At 38.6% G+C, this 24,374-nt stretch overlaps 1 protein-coding gene across 5 annotated transcripts in view; it reads left to right on the top strand.

Moving 5' to 3' along the window:
* The window catches only part of AFTPH (aftiphilin), a 1,798,650-nt gene that overhangs the window by 1,643,188 nt on the left and 131,088 nt on the right, over window positions 1–24,374 (top strand). For 3 of the 5 annotated variants that reach the window (XM_044055647.1, XM_044055669.1, XM_044055655.1), the window contains one exon: window positions 23,176–23,302. In XM_044055647.1, the coding sequence (XP_043911582.1) occupies window positions 23,176–23,302 (127 nt within the window). The remainder of the gene's footprint in view (window positions 1–23,175; window positions 23,303–24,374) is intronic. The other 2 variants (XM_044055663.1, XM_044055671.1) reach the window with 1 other exon arrangement.

A 24,374-nucleotide genomic window follows, 5' to 3' on the forward strand; every position in this document is an offset into this window, starting at 1 on the left:
CGAGTCACAGGCCACTACCTAGACCCATGTTGAGTCCAGCACGCCGCGAGATTCTCAAAGTATTGTACCCGCGGATGTCTCTCCCTCGGATGGGTCTGGAGCTGCTGAGCAGGCACCGGCTTCTGATGGTGTCTTTAGGCCTCAACATTTCTATATAAAACCGACGCCAGCTTCAAAAACAAAGGCAGAAGTAACTTCTAAGGCTAAAAAACTGACACATGAGCCACGTGCTCAGGCCTCTATGCCCAAAAAGCAGATGATCAAAATGGCTGAAGACCTAATTACCTTGATCAGGGGTTCCCAACCCCCCCCCCCCGATAATAGGCCTAGGCAAGACACTGATTATGAATCTTCAGATCAGGTTTCTATTTCTTCTGATCAGGAATTTTCTATACCACCCTATGAGGATTCAGATGCAGAAGAATCCATCCCATCTGCATCTCCTCCTGAAGATTATTCCTTTGGGGAAACCTTGCATACTTTGAGGGAACATTTTCATTGGGAGAGTCAGGATTTCTCACAATCAAAAAAGAGGCTTAGGGATTTCCTTCAGCATAGGTCTTTAGCCATACCTCCTGTATTAAACATTGTTGATGATGTGTTTTCGGAATCAAGCATGACTTCGATTCCTTACCTCTGGCTCCTAGCAAGCCAGACAGATATTACAGGGCTCCTGACTCGCACAAATTTTTATTCAAAAACCCTGCTGCTGACCCTGAAACAGTCTCATAGGATCCCAAAGGTGTAAAGGCCTTAACAGCTAAGAATCCTAACCCCTCTGATAAAAGATTCCAGGGCGCTGCATAGATGGGGAAAGACGGTTTATACGTCTGCAACCCTGGCAATTAGGGCCTTAAACTGCCAGTTTCATATGCTTAAATATCAACAGCATGTTATGGGATTATTGAAACAGAAAATGATGTTGATTTCTGAATGTGTGGAAAATAAAGAATTACAGGAATTTTTGCATGCAGCAGAACAAGTTGGAAAGCATACTTTGCAATGTGGTTTTGATTCCTTGGAGGCCTCCTGCAGGGCCGCAGTTACTGGATCTGTGATTAGAAGGCATGCCTGGCTAAAGGAGCAAAATTTGCCTGATCATGTTAAAGCTAAATTGTTGGATGCACCTTTACAGCATGATACTCTGGTAATAAGGCAGAAGAGGTTTTAAAGAAAATGGAAGACAAAGTTAAGTCTATGCAAACTGTAAAAGACTTTTTACAAGTGCAGCCACCAAGATTCAGTAGGCACTGGCCTACAAAGAACTGGTCCTTTCCTGTGTCCGACAGAGCTTCACGGGGCAAATCCAGGTGCTCAAAGGGCTCTAGATAACAATCACAGGATTCTTACAGGTCAAAGCAATGAAGTACCTCTACCTCCAAATCTGGAGGAACTAAAGCGCAACCCTACAGTAAACAGTCTCAATGACTTCCCTCTGCCATCACCAAGCACTTATCTTTTGGCAGCCCCCTTAGGCGGAAAACTAGCACTTCATGCTCAAAATTGGCAGTTAATAACCCAGGACAAGTGGGTATTAAACATAGTATCCCAGGGATACAGATTTCATTTCCACACTCTGCCAATTCCAAATGGTTGGCCAGATCTGCCACAAAATCAATGGGCAGAGGCACAGAAACAAGTTACATCCCTCATGGATATGGGGGCTATTCAGCCAGTGCCAGAACAGGAAAAAGGACAAGGGTTTTATTCAAGACCGTTCTTGGTACCCAGAAAAGACCATGCCTGGCGCCCAATATTGGATTTATCAATTTTGAACACATTCTTGGACGTACCAAAATTCAAAATGCTAACTTTGCAGCAGCTTCTGCCCATGCTGGGCAAGAACGCTTGGCTAGTGACTCTAGACTTAAAAGAGGCATACCTGCATATCCCAATAAGGGAATCGTGCAGAAGATACCTCCGCTTCAAGACTGGTTTTATGCATTACCAATTTTCTGCACTGCCCTTTGGCTTATCTACTGTGCCCAGGGTCCTTACAGAGTGCCTGGCACCAGTAATTGCATTTTGCAGACAAAGTATGCAAATGCTTCCTTACTTGGACGACTGTCTCATTCAAGCAGAAAACAAGGACATTCTTCTTCATCATCTGGCATTTGTGAAAAGGCTTCTAACATGCCTAGGGTACACAATAAACAAAAAAAAATCACAACTGGTACCCTCTGAAAAGATAACATTCCTGGGTGCAAGCTTGAATACAATTGCCCAGATGGCTTACCTTACGCCAGACAAACAAAGGCAACTGACTGTTTACTTCAAACAGATGGCAACAAAAACCGAGTTATCTGTAAGACAAATTCTGCAGGCTTTGGGGTTCATGGCATCCTGCATTCTACTGATTCCATATGCAAGACTGCATATGTGGAAATTACTGTGGTACCTAAAAAGTGTATGGAGTCAACATTGTCACAGTCTGGAAACAATGATTCCTCTCATTCCCTGCCTACAACAGGAGTTTCTTTGGTGGGCAGAGACTTGTCACCAGAACATGTGACGATCTTTCACTCTACCCCTGCCAACCAAATCCTAACTACAGATGCATCAGACTATGCTTGGGGGGCCCACCTGGCGGTGAGATGCATTCAGGGCATATGGAGCCCAAAACAAATGCATCTGCATATCAACCAGAAAGAGATGTTAGCTGTTCAGAATGCCCTGACAGCCTTCAAGGACTTACTCCATCCAGGACAACTACTGATAAAGATGGACAACACCACAGTTATGTGGTACATAAACAAGCAGGGGGGGCACACACTCCTACCCCCTTTGCAGACTAGCCATGGCATTGTGGGACACAGCCTTGACTTACCAAGTACATCTTCAAGCTCAATTCCTGCCAGGAAAACAAAATCCTCTGGCAGATGACCTAAGCAGAAACCTTTTGGACCCTCACGAGTGGAAACTGGATCCACAAGTCTTCAGCACGATAACAAAGAAATGGGGGAGCCCGGACATAGATTTATTTGCCTCTCCCCAGAATTATCAACCGGACAAATTCTGCACAAGGACTTATCACAGACATGCATGGAAATTGGATGCCCTATCCTTCAGTTGGGAAAACCTATCAGTGTACGCCTTTCCTCATCTGCCTCTTCTTCCCAAGGTCCTACTAAAGGTCAGACAAGAAAAAACAAAAATGATTCTAATTGCCCCGGACTGGCCTCGCCAACACTGGTACCCAATCCTGAGGAATATGTCTCAACTCCCTACTTGGTACTTGCCTCAAATACCTTATCTACTGTCTCAGCAGAACAATCAAATCCTGCACAATGATCTCCAAACTCTGAACCTGGCAGCATGGCTGATCATGTAGTTATTCAAACAACACCTCTCAGTAAATCTGTGATGGATGTCATTTTGGAAGCTAGAATGCCTAGTACTAGAAAATCTTATGCTGATAAATGGAAGAGATTATGTGCTTGGAACCAAGCACAAGGAGCTGACACAGCAAAGCCAAGTATTCCTCAGATTTTACAGTACTTGACTGAGATGCTTGACAAGGGCCTATCTTTTTCATCAATAAAAATCCACGCCTCTACCATCTTGGCTCATTACAACACAGAGCCACCGATCTTTTCTCACCCTTTGCTAAAACAGTATCTTAGAGGGGCTAAAAATTTAAGGCCTCCCAGAAGATCACCAATTCCTCCATGGGACCTCAATTTTGTGTTGGAAAAGCTCACCCTGCCTCCATTTGAACCAGCTGCTACTGCAGATATAAAGTTTTTATCCTGGAAAACAGCTTTACTTCTGGCAATCACTTCAGCAAGAAGGGTTTCAGAGCTACAGGACCCTCATGGCTGTGGAGCCTTTTATTGTATTTAACCCAGACAGGGTGTCCCTCAGGACCAATCTTTCCTTTATGCCTAAGGTGGTATCCAGTGTGGCTCTTAACCAAACTATTCACTTGCCAACTTTTTATCCAAATCCGCAAAACAAGGGGGAGCGGATTCTGCATTCCTTGGACGTGCACAGTCAACTAAGATTCTACTTAAACAGGACCAAATCTCTAAGAAAGTCTGAGCAGCTACTGGTGGCATTTGCTGCAGGATCAGAGGGAAAGACTATTTTAAAGCAGACTATCACAAAGTAGATAAGCCACTGCATTCGTTTATGCTATTTGCATCATGGTAAACCGGTGCCCAAGGGCATTAGGTCACATTCCACCAGGGCTGCATTTACATCAGCAGCTTTTCTCAGAGGGGTACCAACCAAAGACATTCTAGAAGTTGCTACTTGGAGTTCTGTTCATACTTTTACAAAGCATTATCATTTGCCTCTCTTCTCTAAGTCCAGGGCAGGCTTTGCCACTGCAGTTCTGCAGGGCCTTATAGCTGTTGCTAATGCTATTTATTTCCAGCCTCCCATCCATAGCTTTGGGATTCTACCCAAATGTAATGACTGCAACAGTGAAACACAAAGAACATAGTACAGCTGTGTACACTTACCATGGATATAGATGTTAGAGTGTATTCAGTGTTGCAGTCCTGGTTACCCTCCCTCCAACCCCCTGTTTTTTTCTCTTACTATACCTCTACTTTCCTTTACTATGCTTAAAAGCCTTTTTGGTGCATTTGCTTTTGTTTGGAAATATATTTTTGTGTTTTTAATTACTTAAATATTTGGCTCCCCATGTGGGGGGGCACCTGACATCTGCGGCAAGAAAAACTGATGTAATGACGTCGGCTGCATGTTTTATACCCTTGACGACCTGACGTCATGGAAGAAGGGACAGCAACTGACGCAGGACCCAAGACTTTGTTAATCAGGCCGACTGAGGGCAACCTGCCAGAAGATTACCCCAAATGTAATGACTGCAACAGTGAATACACTTGAACATCTGCATTTATGGTAAGTGTACACAACTGTACTTTTCTCTATGCCTTCCCTCCCCTTCTTCTCATACCAAGGGTCCTGTTCAAGATTAAACAGGATTCCCCCAAAATCTCGTTGGTGACTCCCTTTTGCCCCAGACAGCATTGGTTCCCTCTTGTGCACCTAGCCAAGGGCAATCACCACAAGTTACTTCACAGGGTGGACCTACTCACACAAGATAAGGGATCTCTCATCCATCCTCACTTGTCTACTGTTCAACTAACACTGTGGGTGATGGAGTTTTGATCCCTTTTAGTCATCGTTTCTCTGAGGACATGCTACAGATTCTACAGGAGGCAAGAAAGCCCACTACCAGGAAGTCTTATTTGTCCAAAAGGAGTAGATTTTCTGTCTGTTGTCTTGCACATCACCAGGATTTACTTTCTGTGAAAGTTCCTTTGGTTCTGTCTTACTGTGTGAAATGCTCCATGCTGGGTTGGCATAATGTTTGGTTAAAGCTCACCTTTCAGCTGTTTCTGCTTGTCTGCCTTTGACTTTTCCTTTGGCTTTTAGGTTTGCGGTCAAACAATTTCTTTAATGCGTCCTTCATATTAGGCCTCCCAGGAAGCCTGTTCCTTCTTCCTAGGACCTTAAATTTGTTCTTGAAAAATTAACTAAGGCTGCTTTTGAGCATGCAGCTTCAGCTTACTTGCAGAATTGTTCTTGGAAGACTGTTGTTCTCTTGGCTCTTACTTCAGCTAGAAGGTGTCAGATCTTCAGGCCCTTATGCTGTTCCTCATTTTTTTAGTTTTTCATAGGGACAGGGTGCCTCTTCATACTAATCCTTAATTTATGCCTAAGGTGGTTAATAGTTTATCTCTTAATCCATCTATTAATTTGCTTCACTTCTATTAATTTTCCTTCTCCACAGTCTGCTAGTGAGAATGTTCTTTACACCTTGGATTTACATAGGTAGCTCAAATATTATTTAGATAAGACTAAGGCCATTCACAAGTTTTTATTTCCTTTCATCCTAGATCTCTAGATTTGTCCGTTTCTAAGCAAACCATTTCCTCTTGGATTTCTAAGGCCATGTCCATTTGTTACTCCTTTCATGGGAAAAGCCTTTCTGCTTCTGTAAAAGCTCATTCTTCCATGGCTGTGGCTTCCTCTGGTACTTTTTTGCAAGGGATTGGAGATCATTTCCATCCTTGAGGCTGCTACTTGGACTTCTCTCCATACTTTTACTAGACTTTACATGCTGGATGTGGCTTCCAGGGAGAGAGCTGGATTTGCCAGGGCTGTGCTGCATGGCTTTCTTGAAGGGCTGTGTTGGGCCTTCCTCCTCCCATGTTTCCTCTTGAGCTATTGTACTCTCCCTTTATTAAGGAATACTGCAACAGTGATATGGAAGGATGTAGTAAAGTTGTGTAAAATCTTGCTGTAACAGTAGATGTCCTTCCCTTCACTGTTGCAGTATTTCCTTCCTTCTTCCCTCCTCCCCCATTTTTCTCTCTATTCCTTTTCCTTCTTTACTTCTGAATGTACATGTTCTTCCTTTTTTCTCCTTGGACTGTTGTTCCTCATAGGCTTTTCAGTACTGAGGTAGGTACGTCCATATGTCACCTTTATGCCCTGCACCTAGAATGGGGAGCATATGTGTGACACATGACGTCCTAAAAAAACTTAAGGCTTTGGTATACTGGCTGGATGTAGGGCTACCCTTGGCAAGGGGTCCCTTTAGTAAGGAATACTGCAGCAGTGACAGGAAGGACATGTACTGTTATGGTAAGATTTTATACAACTGTACTTTCTAGTCTAACCAGGCTTCCATGTCCTGGAACTCCATTCCGTATTTTAAAAGTAGACTAAAACAGATCCTCCTAGATTCTTGGCTATGTTATTACTAAAACAATCAATTTCAGTTGTCTTTGCAAAGCAATCATCCATCAGAAACTGACCTTCACTGTTAGAGCTCCACACCCCAGTAGACAACATCTACCCACATGTCTTATACCACATTGGGGCACTCATTATAATGAATTTTACTTCTCTAATAACACTCTAAACCTCCTTATTAAATATAATTTACCTCTTGCATTACTATCTTCCTGCCTAAACCTCCTCATTAACACATACCATACATAACACACTGCTGTTGTGTACTCTTCACATTTACCTTCTCTTAATTTGCTGTACTATGTATTAAGCCATCTGCCTGTACTGCTCGCATTTACTTTCCAAAAATTCACAATGAGCCTTCATAAATCCATCTGTTCTTCCTCCTAATTATTCTGTGAGTGGATGTCCTTTAGACCACCTATCTTACACTTAGTCACAGCTATTGGCAAGAAAATTTATACGGTCATTCCTCAGTGCTATAATTATGTCTACCTGATATTCCTATCTTTACACTCTGCACTGTGTTTCAGCTGCTGCTATGTATGTTTGTGTACAAAGGGGCACTGTGTCCTTGTATTATGTCTTGATATGCACTACTTAGAATTTGCATATAGTTTTACAAAGTAGTCTAAAATATAATAAAATAATCTTTTAGTAGGTCCTAAAATTGTTTGAAGTTCATATCTGACTATAATTGCATGAATAATCTAAATGCCTCATTCTTGTACTTCGTTTCACTTCTGTACTTTGTTCAGAGCTTTTCTCTGCGAGCCTCCCCTGAAAAGGGAGCATTGTGATTTTCTTAGTGAACAAAACTAAATAAATAAATCAATGTTCAAGGGTCATTAACTGTACCATTGCCTAAAATACTGCTAACTTCCCTTGATTTCTGTGCAAGTTTTATCCTTAAATATTTAAGAATCTGATTTCTCTGCTGGTTATACCAGGTATAAAGCAAATAGTACAGAAAGAAGACATCTCTGCCTAATTGCACTACCTAGATGAAATTTTAGGGAAAGCCCCCCACAGCTTTAACCTTGCTGTAGAACTTGCATAAATTCTTCATGTTCAATTAATTCCTTGGGCAAACCAAATCTGCCCATTGCTCTACCCATATAGTCCTAGCAGACCTTGTTAGAAGCTTTCTCTGCCTCAGAACATTTGCTTCCATCTTTATGAGCATTATTTTGCTAATGCTGTCAGATGCTAGTTTTTCTACCACAAAACCACTTTTGCTTAGATTTATCAACATCTGGAGAAACATGGATATTCTCCCCACAGTTATGGGCAAAACTATTTAATAATCATGGGTCAAACATTGAAATAGGTCTATATGATGAAGGGTTTGTCAGGCTTTTACATTCCTCTGAGAGTACTGCTACTACAGCCTTTTTCCAGAAGCACTTTCCCCCAAAATACTTTATTAATCAGCAAATACCACATTCTCACCAATTTCTTGTCTCCCAACATAGTTGGGTGTTCTGTCTGTCTTTGGTGATGGTTCCTGTTGCTTGTTTTTGAATTTGAGCCCTTATGTTATAACTTCCTATTTGAACCATCAAGTGGCCCTCCTGCACTTTCCCTAGTGAAGGTAAGTTCAAATTAGCCATATAATGCTTTGAACTGCCCTTTCTCTCTCTCCTCCTCCTTTCTTCACCCAGACTCTCCCACTTACATAAATTTCAGTAAAACAGTTTAGTACCTGTAATATCCTTGTTCTGGAGTCTGTTCACTTAATTTGTAGTAATTTCTACTCTCTGCTGCCTAAGCTTTAGGCCACAGTTTCTGTGATATTTAGCTGTTTTCTTAATATACCTGCTGAGCTTCTGTTCTCTTAAACTTGTTAATGCTGTCCAGATACTCACTGTCTTTTCCGTAATTTGCTCCTCCTCTACTCTGGTTAATCCCCCTTTCTTCCTTGCAGCATCTTTTTTTTTCTTTGTAATCCCAATAGCTAATGTTTCTTTCCATTTGAATTTCCTTTGCCTTCCCTTCCAGTAATGACCTGAAATCCAGCTTCATTGTACCCATCTAACCACTAGATGCTTAGCTGAGACTTCAGATTCAATTCTTGCAACATATTTTTCATCCATTCTCTGAATTTTTCCTCAATAGGTTTGTGGGAAAACGCCAATGCCTGTCACATTGTGAGATTCCATGGGGATGTAAGTGGGCTGAGGGTGGATCACTGTTTTCCAAAATGTGTACACATATTTCCCCAGAAGTATGTAACCTGTCTAATGTGGCCAGGTTACCAAATCTCTGGTAGCAGGATGTGTAGTCTACCACATCTCCCACAGCTACTAAAACATCTTTCATCCCAGGTATTTTCATCTAGGAAAAAGAAACAAATCCAGTGAAGTCCACTTCAACCAAAAAAAAAACACTGATGCCACAAAGGAACGAACAAGAGAAATAACGTAAAATAATTTATTCAACGTTTTCGTCTGAAAGACTTCTTCAGAATAAAATACAGCTCTAAAACACTGGCTTAAATACACCTGCTCATTTGTTAAAAATCAATTAAAAAGTCAATTAAATTGTATACCTATTAACCATTAAAATACTTTAAAGCTACAAGCCTGTAAACACCATAAAAATCCAGCTTTCAGTTGTTTATTTTTAAATTTTACAAAAAATATGAATATTAATTACATTTCCCTAGCTTCCTGTCAACTAAAAAACACTTTATATTAATCACATTGTCCAACTCTGGGTGAGTAACAGCACCAAGTTTTAGCTGCCACATTGTTTCTCTCCTTTCAACTTTATTTTTCTTATTACCTTCCCTCAAATCAATTGTAACTTTTTCTAAAATAGAAAACATGAATTTCTTGTATGACTTGCTTTTCAAAGAATGCCTATAAGGAGCATTATTTTCATCTTTAGTTTTTATGGCATAGCAATGTTCTTTTATGCGTTTACTAAGACATCTTGTTGTCATACCTATATAATAAGCAGGACAACCTGAACAAAAAGCAACATGTACTATGTTTTCTGTTAAACAATTGTATCTAACTTCTTTACTGATCGTTTTATAATAATGTTAAAATGTATACATGATCCCTCCAAATTATACCTACAAACATTGCAACTATAGCATTTATACATACCTTTGGATTTATTTGTCACTGGTGGTACTCTGTGTTTCATCTCATTGAAGCATACTTTTTATTGTCTGATTTTTAGTGTAGACAAACAAGTTCAAGTTTGGTTGAAGTGGATTTCGCTGGATTTGTTTCTTTTTTAGTAGTTGGTTGTTTTTTTCATGGCAAATGTTTCAGAGGACGAACTACTTGAACTCTGTCTTTATCCAGTTCCTGACAGCCAAGATCCAGTGATGGAGGACGTAGTAGCTGTTTTGGGGGAACTTAAAAATTCTCTGGTTTCCTTGACGAAGAGACTTACTGAAAAAGGTGAAAACATTGAAGGGTATCTCTTCTAAAACGACTAGCAAAGATTTTATCTCGGCTAGTAACAAGTCACACAAGAATAATGCTGAAACTAGAACCTACAAAAATGTAGCATCTGCCTTAAGTTTGTCTAGTAATCCCTTTGTTTCACCAACTCAACCAGGGGATGAAATTGGTCCAACTAATAATTTAACAGACCAATTTTTTGAGCTGGAAAAAGGATTGAAGAAATATCGTGCTCTGGTAGTGGAGAACAAATATTTTGAGCACTGTATTCAATGTAAAATTGTGCCTAAAGGGCTTAGATTTTTTGAAGTCCCTAACAGTGTTCATAAGGAATATGCATTTTTTCAAGAACTGATTCAGTTTTTCAACACTGTGGGTCTGGACTTTCTCAAATTACTTGTTAAAAGGAACAATGACTCTAGCAGTGCTGAAAGTAAATCTTGAAGAGACTGACAACAGTATTAAAAGTCTCAAACAATGAACAAGATAGCAATGATAATTATAAAATATTTAACACTGTTGAAAAATATGAGCAGGTTATTAATAGAAAGCTCAAAAAAATAGAAAGAGACCTTAATGATTATAAAGCCAGTGTTGGATATTTCATCAGTAGGGACAACAAGGAGCGTAAGCAAAATGCATTAAATGTGAATCAGAGACTGAAACCTACTTTTAGTTCTCTAACTAAGAATGTGACTGGCTTTTTAAGTATAGTTGATAAAGTTGCAGCAGCACAAGAACTGCGTTCTGACACAAGTGAACAGGATGAGACGTCCAGTAACAACGTTAACATTAGTGGATCTAATAAAGGATCTACCAATACAAATGAAAATGAAAGTGTTAATTCAAAAAACTGCAGAACAAGAGCCAACAGGACTCCGTCGAGACCGCAACGAGGCAGTAGCCGTTTTCAGAAGAGGAACTGAATGTTTCTCCACATTTAGCAGTGAGTGTGGACAATAAAGTTTACAATTTAACTGAGATGATTTTAAACAAAACACAAGAACGCGTTTTAAAGCTGGGTTTGAATTTCATACCCAGCAAATGCACAGCTGTTAGTAATACGTTATTGCAACTTAAAATGTATATAAGAAAGTTAAATCTATTGTATATTATGAAAGATGTGAATGTATCAAATTGCTTATGTAAGCCTTCTAGTTATAATCCCAATTTGCATTCAACGCTTAAAGTGCTTGATAGCATTTGTGAAAGAGACGTTAGGTCTGTTTTGAACAGCAAGCCTAAGTATAAATTTTTCAACTTAACAAGAGAAGAAAGGAAAACGTTATTTGAATTGAGAAACTAATATGGTTTACGTTTTATGAAGGCTGACAAAGGGGGAGGGTTGGTCATTATGCAGACAGAATACTATATTAAAGCTATTGAAAACATGTCTAATGAGAACGAATATAGTGAAGTATCATATGATACAATAGATATAAGTTTCAGATATGTTCATTGTTATTTATATGATCTTTTAATGAATGGTGATTTGTCTGTAGGATTATACAATTTTCTTGTGGTTGAATATCCTAAAGTGGGACCCAACCCTCCCTTTAAACCGATAGTATTACAAACCAGAGAAAAACTATTCCTAAGAAACAAAATATGGACCAAATGGAGAGCCACTAAGAGCTCTGCAGACCACCTACACTATAAGCAGCTAAGAAATACAACCAAAAAAGACATCATCTTAGATAAACAAAACTATTATTTCCTCCTTCAACAATCACTCCCAAAAAACCCTCAAAAGTTCAGGTCAGGCATTAATAAAACTAATCAAACCAGGACATACCAAAACTCCAGCCCCATCTTCAATTCCCCATAATAATCCTTTACAAATAATGGATGCCTTCAACAATTACTTCACTGAAACTATTCAAACACTTACTAATACACTATCTCCTACTTCCCCCACTCCTTTCCAAAACACTAACAGCTCAGTGCCCTCTTTGCATATGCAGCCCATACCAACATCCTTTGTCTGCAAACTCCTACAAAAACTTAAACCTTGTACCCCTTCTGCTAACCACCTCCCAGCTGAATACCTTCATATAGCAGCCAAAGTCATTGCATATCCCATATCCATCCTTATAAACCGAACAATCATAGAAGGAAACATCCCATCCATTTGGAAAGTCTACCACTTTATTCCCTTACATAAAGGAGGCAATTCCACCGATATCTCTAATTTTCGACCTATTGCATTACTCTCCCCACTGGCCAAAATAATGGAAAAATGTATTCACTATCAACTACTTCAACATCTGCTCCATAATAATTTACTAGCTAACTGCCAGCATGGCTTCAGGCCCTTTCATAGTACAACTACCGCCCTACTAACTTTTACAGACTGTATTAACAGGAATCAAAATAATAACGCTCTATCTTCTGCACTATTCATTGACTTATCAAAAGCCTTTGATATGGTGAACCACAACTTACTGATCAGTGTACTAAGCCCAATCTCTTGACACACAAGCAATATGCTGGTTTACATCCCATCTTGAAAATAGACAACAAGCAGTGGTCTGGGACAGTGCTCTCTCTACACCTCTACCCGTAAACATTTGAGTCCCTCAAGGATCTATCCTAGGCCCTCTTCTTTTCTCAATTTTTATAAATGATCTCAACACTGTATTTCCTAAAGCCACCTGTATACAATATGCCGATGACTCGACCTTGATCTGTACTGCTAAGTCATCAACCTCTCTTCAAACCCTCACTCAAACAGTATTTAACACTGTTGAAAATTGGTTTACCCATCATTGCGTCCTCCTAAATCCCAAAAAAACAAAACTACTTGTTTTTGCTCCTACCCAAAAGTCACCAGAGATCTACTTCACAATTACCTTTAATAATGGAACTACTATTTCCCCTGATACTACTACACGTCTCCTTGGCATTACCATAGATGATAAACTCAGCTTTGACGACCATATCAACAATACTATTCAAACTGTTAATAAAAAACTAGGCTCCCTGTATAGAATCAAACCCTACCTCACTCCACAAGCTAGAACCTCCATTGCCCAGACTCACCTCACTTCTGCCCTATTCTATGCTTCCACTATATACACCAATCTATCAAGAAACAATCTAAGCAAGCTTGAAACCAGCTTATAACAACATAGCCAGATTTGCCACAGGCATCCCTTTTAGAACCCATCACTGTCTTAATCTTAAACAGCTCGGATGGTCTGAACTACAAAACCATCTTCTGTATAATCAACTAGTGATCATACAAAAAATTCTTTACCACCCAAATAATACCCCTATCCTTACTAACCTGATCTCCCCTTATAAAAATCTGGAAACACTTCGCTCGGCCAATAAGTCACTAATTTCCAGTGTTAAATCTAATAATAAAGCAGGAGACTCACTTTTTACTAACGTTGTGGGCAAAGTCTGGAACCAGCTCCCTAGGACACTCGCATCTCTCTCATCTACATCTCTCTTCAAAAAAAACCTCAAAGAACATCTGAAAATTCTCTGGCTTTTCCCCGCTCTAAGCCAGACTGAACCCTACTTCCTCCCCTTATCTTTCTCATCTTGTTTTAACCCTTACTTCTGGACCTTCTCCCCTCTGCAACAATTTACTAGGCAAACCAACCATATACTAGCCAGTGCATTTTTTTTTCTTCTCTTCTATAACCTTTCTCTTGTCTCCTTCTTTTGTCCAATATTAATATCTTCATACCTTTGGGTGTACCTGTACTTATTTGCATCTTAAACTATGCTTTGACTCTATACCACTCTACTTAAATAGAATTTTTTTTTCTTTCCAAATAGGTTTAATTCTCCAATGTATTGCAATTTAAATAATTTCAAAGCATTGTATTTTTGTTTAGTATTTAAGTATTGTATTTTTTCTCATTTTACCTGCTTGGAGCTTATCTCCCTGGGTCTCTACTGAAAATGGACATGTATCCAGCTAGACTAGCCCAGTCAACAAATGTAAAATAAAAATAAATAAATAAATATTAGCCTCAGGCAGCTCTACCGAAGGAATTTCATTGTATTTAGATTCTGTTTTTATTCCTCTGGTTCAAGAGTTTCCTTCCTTTATAAAGGATTTGTGATCTTTTTTTTAGACTGTATAAGAGTATTTTCCATGACTATAACACCAGCAGTTTTGCACAATAATGAATTCACTATGCTAACATTAGATGTCATTTCTTTATACACGGCTGTTCCTCAAATAGAAGGTATAGAGTTTGTAAGTAATTTTTTATATAAATATACCACCTGGAGTGACTCTAAAATCAAATTGCATCTAGGGTTGTTGGAATTATTATTGGAAAATAAATATTTTATTTTCAACAAAAAATACTACAAACAACTAAGAGGACTAGCAATGGGGGCAACGGTAGCCCCAGCTTTTGCTGGCTTAGTGATGGGTTGGTGGGAAAAGGACGTCCTGCCCACCGTTGGCTTTTTTTCTAATATTATTTTTTACTGTAGATTTGTTGATGATCACTTTTTTTTATTATAAAGGAGATGATGTCAGCGTTAATACCTTTTTACAAGAAATTAATGCCAGTAGTAGTTTTCTGAATTTTACTGTTGGTGAAGTCGGACACAGAATTTGTTATCTTAATGTTGAACTCGCTTGGAATAAATTAGAATACATGTTCTCAAGTAGAATACATAGGAAAAAAATATGTTGTTCATTTTCATAGCAGCCATCCCAATTTTATGAAAATGAACATACCTAAGGGATAGTATATAAGAGCATCAAGAATGGTTAGCAGTGAAGTAGATTTTTTAGAAGAACTAGAATTTATGACACAATTGTTTATAAATCGAGGATAGTTGACAGTCTGTTGAATAGAGTGGCCTTTAATGTTAAAGAAAGACGGAATAATGATTTTCCACCTATTTTAACTAGTGGGTTTATGGATAACAAGCAGCAAGGAATAGAAAAGGGTAATAAGAGTTTACCTAGATGTGTTTTAGAGATGTCAGTAGACAGTGAAATTATTAAATCAGTAGTTCAAAACAACTGGAAAATAATAACAGGAAATAGAGTTGAACACTATTTTGGGAGATGAACCCTTGTTTGTCTACACTAAAAATCAGACGATAAAAAGTATGCTTCAACTAGATGAAACATAGAGTACCACCAGTGACAAATAAATCCAAAGTGCTGTATAAATGCTATAATTGCAATGTTTGTAGGTATATTTTGGAGGGACCATATATAAATTTTGAACATTATTATAAAACTATCAGTATAGAAGGTAGATACAATTGTTTAACAGAAAACAATAGTATACGTTGCTTTTTGTTCAGGTTGCCCTGCTTATTATATAGCTATAGGTTCATAGGTTCACAGATTATTACTAAGCTAACTCCCCTTGTGGGTCATTTTAAGCCTAGCCAACTACCCCATGTGAGAATCAAACCCTGCATCTTGTGTTTGCAAGGTAAACACCTTAACCATTATGCCAACCTCCCACCTATGGCAACAAGATGTCTTGGTAAACGTATAAAGAACATTGCTATTCCATAAAAACTAAAGATGAAAGTAATGCTCTTTATAGGCATTCAGTGAAATGCAAGTCTTACAAGAAATTCATGTTTTCTATTTTAGAACAAGTTAAAATTGATTTGAGGGGAGGCAATAAGAAAAATAAAGTTGAAAGGAGGGAAACAATGTGGCAGCTAAAACTTGGTGCTGATACTCCCCCAGGGTTGATCAATGTGATTAATATAAAGTGTTTTTAGCTGATAGGAAACTAGGGAAATGTAATTAATATTCATAGTTTTTGTAATATTTAAAAATAAACAACAAAGCTGGATTTATATGGTGTTTACAGTCTTGTGGCTTTATGGTTAATAGGTATATAATTTAATTGACTTAAGTGAATTTTAAACAAATGAGCAGGTGTATTTAAGCCAGTGTTTTATTCTGAAGAAGTCTTTCAGACGAAAACGTTGAATACATTATTTTACGTTATTTCTCTTGTTCGTTCATTTGTGGCACCAGTGTTTTTTTGGTATTTTCATCTGAGTTTAAGAGCTTCCCTTTCCTTTATCATCTCTTTTTGCGAGCATCCAGGCACCTCATTCCCATTCCATAGTATGTTCCAGTCCTCTCCCAGCAGTAGGAGACCTGGATGGAAACTTTTTAGGTCTCTCCTGGAATTTTTCTTTGTTTGGTTTGTCTTTACTGGGGTGTAGATACTAACCAGTGGGATATTTTCTCTTTGCAGTATCCTCTAGCCACTGCAAAGTTTCTCTGTTTGTTCCCATTTTCTGTCTTTATGGATTTGCTATTTCCTGCCAGTATCACCACTTTTGTTATGCTAGCTCACTGAGATTCAGCAGAATATCCTGCCCAAAAGATTTTTTGTAGTAAGCTTTTTTATCTAGCTGTGTCTTTTGTAGCAAAGCCAGTTCACCTTATTGAGAGTAGAGAGACCATTTACATTTCATGATTTTCTTAATTTGCCATTTATCTTAGTCATAAAGAATTCTCCATTGTCTTTACCTTCCCTGTTAATACAGATTTTATGTGCATATTTGAAACATGCTGGCAGGTTAATTATTCAAACCCTTTTCATATAACTTTTTCAATTGCTGCTGTGTACTACATATTGACAAAGGAAATAAAAACACTAACCACTACTCTCTCCCCCTTAACAAATTATCCAGTGCTATCCCCACTTTATGTATAACTAAAAACCGCAAGAAAAACCCAGACAAGCTAGAGCTTTCACTGTGTAGTACCTTAAACTTCCTGTAAAGGAGGCTTGTGGGATATATGCAAATATCCCCTTACTGACATACAATGTTTCAGCTACATGGCGTTTGAATGAAATTACTTTTTCTGTAAGTTTTTTTTGGTACATTTAGGCCAGTAAAAAGTAAAATGTCATGGTCATTCCGAAGCCATGTAGCTGAAACATTATGTCTTTAACATACCTCTCAAACTCTTAGTATAAGAAATTTGGACAAAACCTGAAATAATAATTGGGGGAGGGGAGGGGGGGGTGCCAAAACTCAAAAATAGGGACAGATTTTAAATATTTCTCCTGTAAACTTAGAGAGTTGCTAGAATAACAAGATTTATGTTTGTGTGCGTTTTCTGAAGGATATAAAGTCTGAAACTCAAATGTATGTCTATAGTTGGTGACTTCAGTCCTCAGTGATTTGCCAAAAAAAAAAATAAATAAATACTAGGACAGGCCAAAATATGAGGCAAGAATATGGACATTCTGTGAAACTGGGCAGCTGAGAGTTATAGCCATTAAGGTCTCATTTGCATGTATCCCATGGGCCTTCATTACAGTAGGTGTGAAAACTCTTGCCTGGCTGTGTTTTTTTAGTTTTTCTTTACTGAACGGTTTCTGTATGACCCGTTCACCCTTTGGTTTGGTTACTTATAACTAAATGTACACTGCAGTAAAACATTACCCCCTTTTGTTCATCCACAAATTTACAACAAGCAAAACTGTGGTGTGTGACGTTCTTGTGTAATTGCCATTGCTCTAAAATTGCTGTAGGAGTTACCAGTTAAAATAATCTGCCATAACATGCTGAATTGCATGACTGAACATGGAGTAGAAAGTCCTTTTTTTTTTATTATTTATTTAATTCATTCACTCGTATTGCTTACTGTCTCCACCCTCCCTCATTCATAGGAAGCATCTGCTTTTTCTTCACACTGCACATCACAGTAACAATCTCTTTCAGTAGGTACAGGATTCCTTTTTTCTCTCAGATTCCTGCTTTTCTTTGCATTTGTTATTGCAAAGAGCTGCTTGGTCCCTTGGTGAACTGTTTTTCCAATTTCTATACTCTGCCTTTACTTCTCTTGATTTTCAATTCTCACAAGCCACCACTAGCATTTTAAGCACGTAGAATCCCTAGTTTCTAAGAACTCATGAATGGTCAACTTGATTTGGTTATCTAGCTAGCTTTTAATTGCATTCCCAGGGACCCAAGGACTATATACCATTGCTAATAATCCTTTACCCTACCAATAGCATTGCTGCTCTCCTCTCCATGCTTTTGTTGCTAGTTAAGAGCACACCCTTACAAGGCTGCCAGAGCTCACTCTTTCTCAAATGTGACCAGGAGCACTGCAAGGTAGAGAAAAATAGACTTTTTCACTTTTTTCTAGTTGTTGCAAGCTTTTCCTGGAATTTGCTACATACCAAGCAGCTCAATCTCACATATTTGCAGCTTTTTGCCTCTACTGAAACCTACATTTCAACAATACAGTTATGCATTTTTTGTTTGCTGTGTCTGCAGCTGCTGCCTGCCTGAATAATTGTTCCATTCATTCCACATCACTGGGGTCAAGAGTTGGCCAAGAGGGACTATCAGAGAGCTTTTAGGGGGAGGGGTTCAAGACGTTGTTATTGCATTCTTACCCCCCCCCCCCCCCCACACACACACACACACACACACTCTTTGAAGTGCTGGGAAGGGATATGCAGAGGGATGACTGCAGAGGACTTTCCCTTACTTCCACAAGGGGTACCCCCCCCCAGCAGCCTTTCCCCTACCCTCCAGAGCACTAGCAGGGATTTCCCTGGTCTCCACCAGGGAAATCATACTGCCCCATATGTCCATAAGTGTATGTTGCCCCCCCATTCCTGAGAGAGGTGAGCAGGTCATGCCCCTTCACAACTTTGCCTTCCTGCCTGCCTTCTTCAGCACAAGAGTCGCTAATCAAACCACAGTTACATGGTTTGCAGTTAGGGTGCCATCCTTGTGTGCCACATAATCAGGGCACACTTAAGCATTTAATTACAGCAAACTGTACTTGCCTTCACTAATGCACAGCTTACAGTGATCTGAGCACTTCTAGTTGGCTCTTTCCAGTTAAACTGTATATACTTGTATCTTTTCTGGATTTTGTCTCTTACTTTGATTATTTATGCAGGCTATTGACTGCTCACAAGTTATGCTTCCCTGAAAGTGCTCCCTAACGTTCACAGTTGCCATTAGCAGTATTGACCTAGTAAGCTATTAAACTCCAGTAAATTGGCAGACAATCATACTTGACAGAACTCCCACACTTGTTTGTATTATTAGAGGTCTACTGCACCTTATACACATTTTCTGTTTCATGTACTTCTGTTAGGTGGTCAAGTCCTGATTGCTGCCGATACTCTTGAAAATCTCCTATACCTCTCTCTGCTGAGCTGCCTTTTTTTAAACTGTGGGAAATGTTTTACAGGTAAAGATCCATTCTTGGCCACAGCAAGGGCTGCTCCCTTCTCCATTGATCTTTATACATTTGGGTTTCTTTACCTGCACCAACCTTGCAACTTGTTGGTAGTTGTGCAGTTCTTCCATTGTCTGATCATTTTCTACAAATGTCTTGGTAGAATATAATGTTTTGAAGATTGCGGGTTATATTAATTTAAGTTTCAGTCCAAGTTTCTTCAGTGCTGAAGCAAACTTATTTCTCCTTTGTCTTGTTGCTCCCAAGTAATCTTTCTCAACAAACACTTTTGCTTCCCTCACTTTGAGTACCTTGTCTTTTAGCCATAGTTTTGCCAGCATCATCTTTCCCCAGTAAGGCTGGAATTGCATTATTGATGGTCTGGGCAACTTACTTGCATATAAACCAGGTGCATAGACCTGGTAGACTTTTTTGGTTAAGAGACCACATCCACTGATTTAATTCTCCTTAAATGACACACAATTAATATTTTCCATTTTTTCAGGTATAGCAGAAAATTGTAGATTTTTCTTATCGGACTCTGTTGTCAACTTCCACTAATTCTGGTTTTGATTCTTCATACACCACTTCATAGGTGGTCATTTTTTTCTTTTCTTTCTTCTTTGAATTTCTGTAGCACCCCATCTGAGTGGTTACTTAATACCTCTTCTGTTTCGTCTGTTCTTTCATTGTTTTAGCAAATGTATTTTTCTGCGGTTCCATGGATCTTGAAAAATCTCTCTGTATCTGTGCTCTATTTTATCATCCAAGTAACTTGTAACCCTTGTGCTTGTGATCTCCAATATTGCTTCCACTCCTTGGGTGGTGACCAGGTGGTTCTAAGCCAGTTCTGCTTCCTTAACTGTTTTTTTATAACCTTCCAATGGATCCCTTATTTTTTTCTGTTAGCAGGCATGTAAAACTTTTAAAGCACTCTAAGAATAAATTTTAGGTTAAAATAACAGTAATTGACATCTTTTACAAAGATTGTTTCCTGCCCTAGGTTGAGCTATTTTTAGCTGTCTTCTAGACAAGTGCCATACTCTTATAATTTGACTAAACAGAGTGGTTTTGATGCAGACGTATTCACAAAATATACATAATATAGTACTCAAACCTGCTGATAAAGGCAACACTGTAGTTATGTATGTAGCCCAGTATAAAGAATGTGCTTGAAACATCTTAATTCCAGAGGAGAATTGCTCCAGATGCATGTTTTTGCAATGTGGGAGGAAACCAGAGCACCCAGAGGAAACCTACATGAATGCAGGGAGGACATGCAGACGTCACATAGAAGGCACCCCTGTCGAGAATTGAACCGGAGAACCCCTTGCTGTGAGGTGACAATGTTAACCACTACACCACTGTGCTGTCCATAAAAAAATGAAAAAATAAAAATAAAAAAATAAAAGCTGGGGGCTGTAATTTCACTGGGGATTACTCGCAATCTCTGATTCTGTTCCAGTGCCTTTTCTTTACTAGGAGGAGGTGTACCTCCGCTGCATGTTGACTGCTTTATATGTGGTCTTGGGTCTGTCATTCTTCATGAGCTATGCATTGGCTTATCATCCATTTGTCAGACGGAAGTCATAAAATGCTTCTCTTTCATTATTCCTGGTGTCCCACCCATGTGGACCCAGATGGTCCTCATCTCTTATCTGGTCTGTCCACATACAAGAATTCAGGACTCCCATTATCAACAGTGATTCATTTTGTCCCACTTTATCTATTGGGTCTTGTAACTGCTGCCTGAATGCACTCTGCCTGACCACAGCAAGCTTGCTGTGGGAATAAGCCGGGATTGCAAACACTAAGTGTATCTTTACAATGACGTCCGATTGCCACTGTCAGTAATTCTGTTGAAATCCCTCACTGTCTTTAAAAGACTCGTTCACCATACTTCCCACAGCATTTCTAGCCTGTCTTCCTCATAGATTCTGGATCCCACATACACCAGTATGGCCTGAGGATGTTCATTTTAACCCCCTGTAGCCACTATCAGTGCACCTTTGAAAAATTATGCATTTTTCTTGTAGAATCAAAAAACTGAAAAGGTAATGCTAGGCTTTTTTTTTTCCTGTAAAGTCATCTTTACAGAGTTTGAGTAGAAGTATTCATATAATGGGATTCTTCCAGATTTTAGCAGTATTATCATCTATTTTGTTTTAGTTTCATTTAAAATGCTTCTGAATTGTTTACAGTAGAACTAAAGTTAAGTGGTAGCAAAAATTAGGCTTTCATTTGAAGTAAAGAAAAACTGTCACATTTGAAATTTGTAGGAACTGTAAGCAAAGTTTAAGCAATTTAAAAATTAAGGCTTTTTCGACACAAGTAATTAGTGCTTACAGAGTACCGTTTCTACAGCACATTGCCAAAAGTATTTCACAGCACACACAGTCTACTGCATTTCCTGTAGGCACCTTCTTGGGTCTTTTTTGAGATTTATTTCTTGTATTGCTTAATGCATAGAGCTTTGTGCACTGCAGTAGCTTTGGTGAATGCTTTGTGTTTTATTGCTGCCTTTTGATTCTGTAAACATCAGGATGTAGGAGAAATGTTTTGCATCATTAGTAGTGTGTGAGTGCACTATAATTAAATCATTGATAGTACAAACTTTTATAAAAGTCATCACCAGTAATCAGTAGGTGGGAGAGGATACTTCTTCCTTCCACATAAGTCATAGTTTGTAATGTATCAGTTTTACATGTATATTTGTACATGTAATAATATTGTTTCCAAAACTTTTATTGGTGGGTTTTATTCGCCACTAAACTGCTTGTAATGTAGCAGGTATTATATTACTCTTTGGGCTTACAAATGTCCCACATATTTTAAATTGTATTCAGTATTTACAAGTGTTCTGTTCTCAGAACTGCTGTGTAATTTATGAGGTAGAATGTAAGTAGCAAGCTATGCAAATTGCTGTTGAGTATTTAAGTTTGAACTGTTTTCATTTTTAGAATTGTTCTGTCTCAGGAAAAATTCTGTGCAGTACGTGAGACAGAGCACGTGCAGTAAAATATTTAAATTTGTTTGACAAATTAATAAACTTTGTGTGTATATATATATATATATATATATATATATATATCTATAGGGGTTCCCTTCAGAACATTGACAGCTCATTTCACTGACGAGCAAATCAGCAAGAGCATTTCACTGAAATCTCATTTCACTGACAACTCATTTCATCAACCGTGATATATGACCTTTTCCCCACTGTAGTGCGACCCTGGAGTTAGAATATATAGTAAGGGGGGGGTGTTGGGGCATGGGAGGCGAAGCCCCCCACATACTTTGGTTGTATACTGTTTTCTGCAAAACAGTTATTCATTGCACATGTAAGTGTCCATCTCTATAGCTTAAACTTTTATAATATGTGGGGGGGCTACGCCTCCCATACCCCCCGTACTATATTCTAATTCCAAGTCTGCACTACAGTGGGGTAACGGTCATATATCACTGTCGATGAAATGAGTTGTCAGTGAAATGAACATTCAGTGAAATGGTCTTGCTGATTTGCTTGTCAGTGAAATGAGCTGTCGATGTTCTGAAGGTAACCCATATATATATATATATATATATATATATATATATATATATATATATATATATATATATATATATATGTACATATATATATATATATATATATATATATATATATATATATATATATATAATTCTTTTTCATATTGGGCATCAGTAGTCTCTCTGATGCATTTTTCACAGCCTTTATCCAAGTTCAGGTGTTTACAGAAATCTTCTTAGTTATTGCATGTAGTTGCTAGTGGCAAGTATTTGTTTTTTAGAAACTGATTGTGTGTTTATTTACAGCAGGGGTGGACCCAGAGCTGTATGAACTGACCACAGCTAAACTAGAAACTGCCAGCACAACAAATCGTGTAACAGATGCATTTGCACGGCTCATGTCCACCGTGGAGAAGGCAAGCACATCAGCCAGGTAGGTAAATGAATTCATGGAGCCTGCCTGATTTATCCCCCAGTTCTTTAAGCAGAAATCAGAAGCATTCACAGGCCAAAATGTTTATTTCTGTTTTTATCATCAAGGATAGAAAGATCAAACTGTAATCTACCTGATAATGTGTTTGCTGTTGCTTATGTCCATATTACACATTTGCAGTAACTGGTCTTTTGTGGATGTCACATAGTAGTTTCATTGGTGTGTTATTTTACAGTTTTATTAAAAAGACCATGTTCAGCAAGGATTTGGTGAGAAATGTATGACACGGCATTGTAGCAGCCGTAAATATTGGCCAATAAGAAACTGATCAGCACTACCATCAGTACAATGTTAAATTAATTAGGTCCCAAACAGGAATAAGAGACATGGATGGCACCCTTCTTCAGTCTTGTGACATTGTGTCAGTACTCAAAGTCATAGCAGCCATGGGCCATGTCATCTGTTCATCCAGTGATTTTCCAACCAAAAATTTTGCCTTTAGGATGTGTTCTGCATTTGCAACAGTTGCAGATCTGTGGCTTAATACTCTCCTCAGCAGCAAAGAAAATAATGTTTTACTTCCATGTATTGCAAGTTTAAATTTGGGAATTTCTTCCATTTCTCTTTGTCACATGATTCAGTATTTCTCATAATGACCAATGCTGAAGAAAGACACCCCTCCATCATTGCCCCACACCGACATCCTTCCATCTAGATTAGGAGATTTGCAGTCCTCATTTTTTTCTAATTAATTGCAGTTTTTGGTTCTTCTCCTTGCAGTTATTGTAACATCTGATGTTTAAAAAGCATATGCTTTCCAGCTGCTGCTGTGTTGCTTTCACTGTTTTGGTCTATCTTCAGCTTCATCTGTTTTGTTTGGGAGTGTAGCATTGTCTTGTTTTGCAAACTCTGCTAGCACTTCAGTAGTAAGAGGCACAATGAACTCAGGTCCTTCCTCATTACCTACTGCTTTGCTGTATACAGTCCATGTCATAGAAGAAATAAGTAAAGAAGAATTAGTCAACCTGGTGGATTTTTTGAAAAGGTCACCAAAGCAGTGGATAAAGACAAA

This window comes from Protopterus annectens, chromosome 1.part2 (assembly GCF_019279795.1).
Source record: "Protopterus annectens isolate FY-2018-M chromosome 1.part2, PAN1.0, whole genome shotgun sequence".
NCBI lineage: Eukaryota > Metazoa > Chordata > Ceratodontiformes > Protopteridae > Protopterus > Protopterus annectens.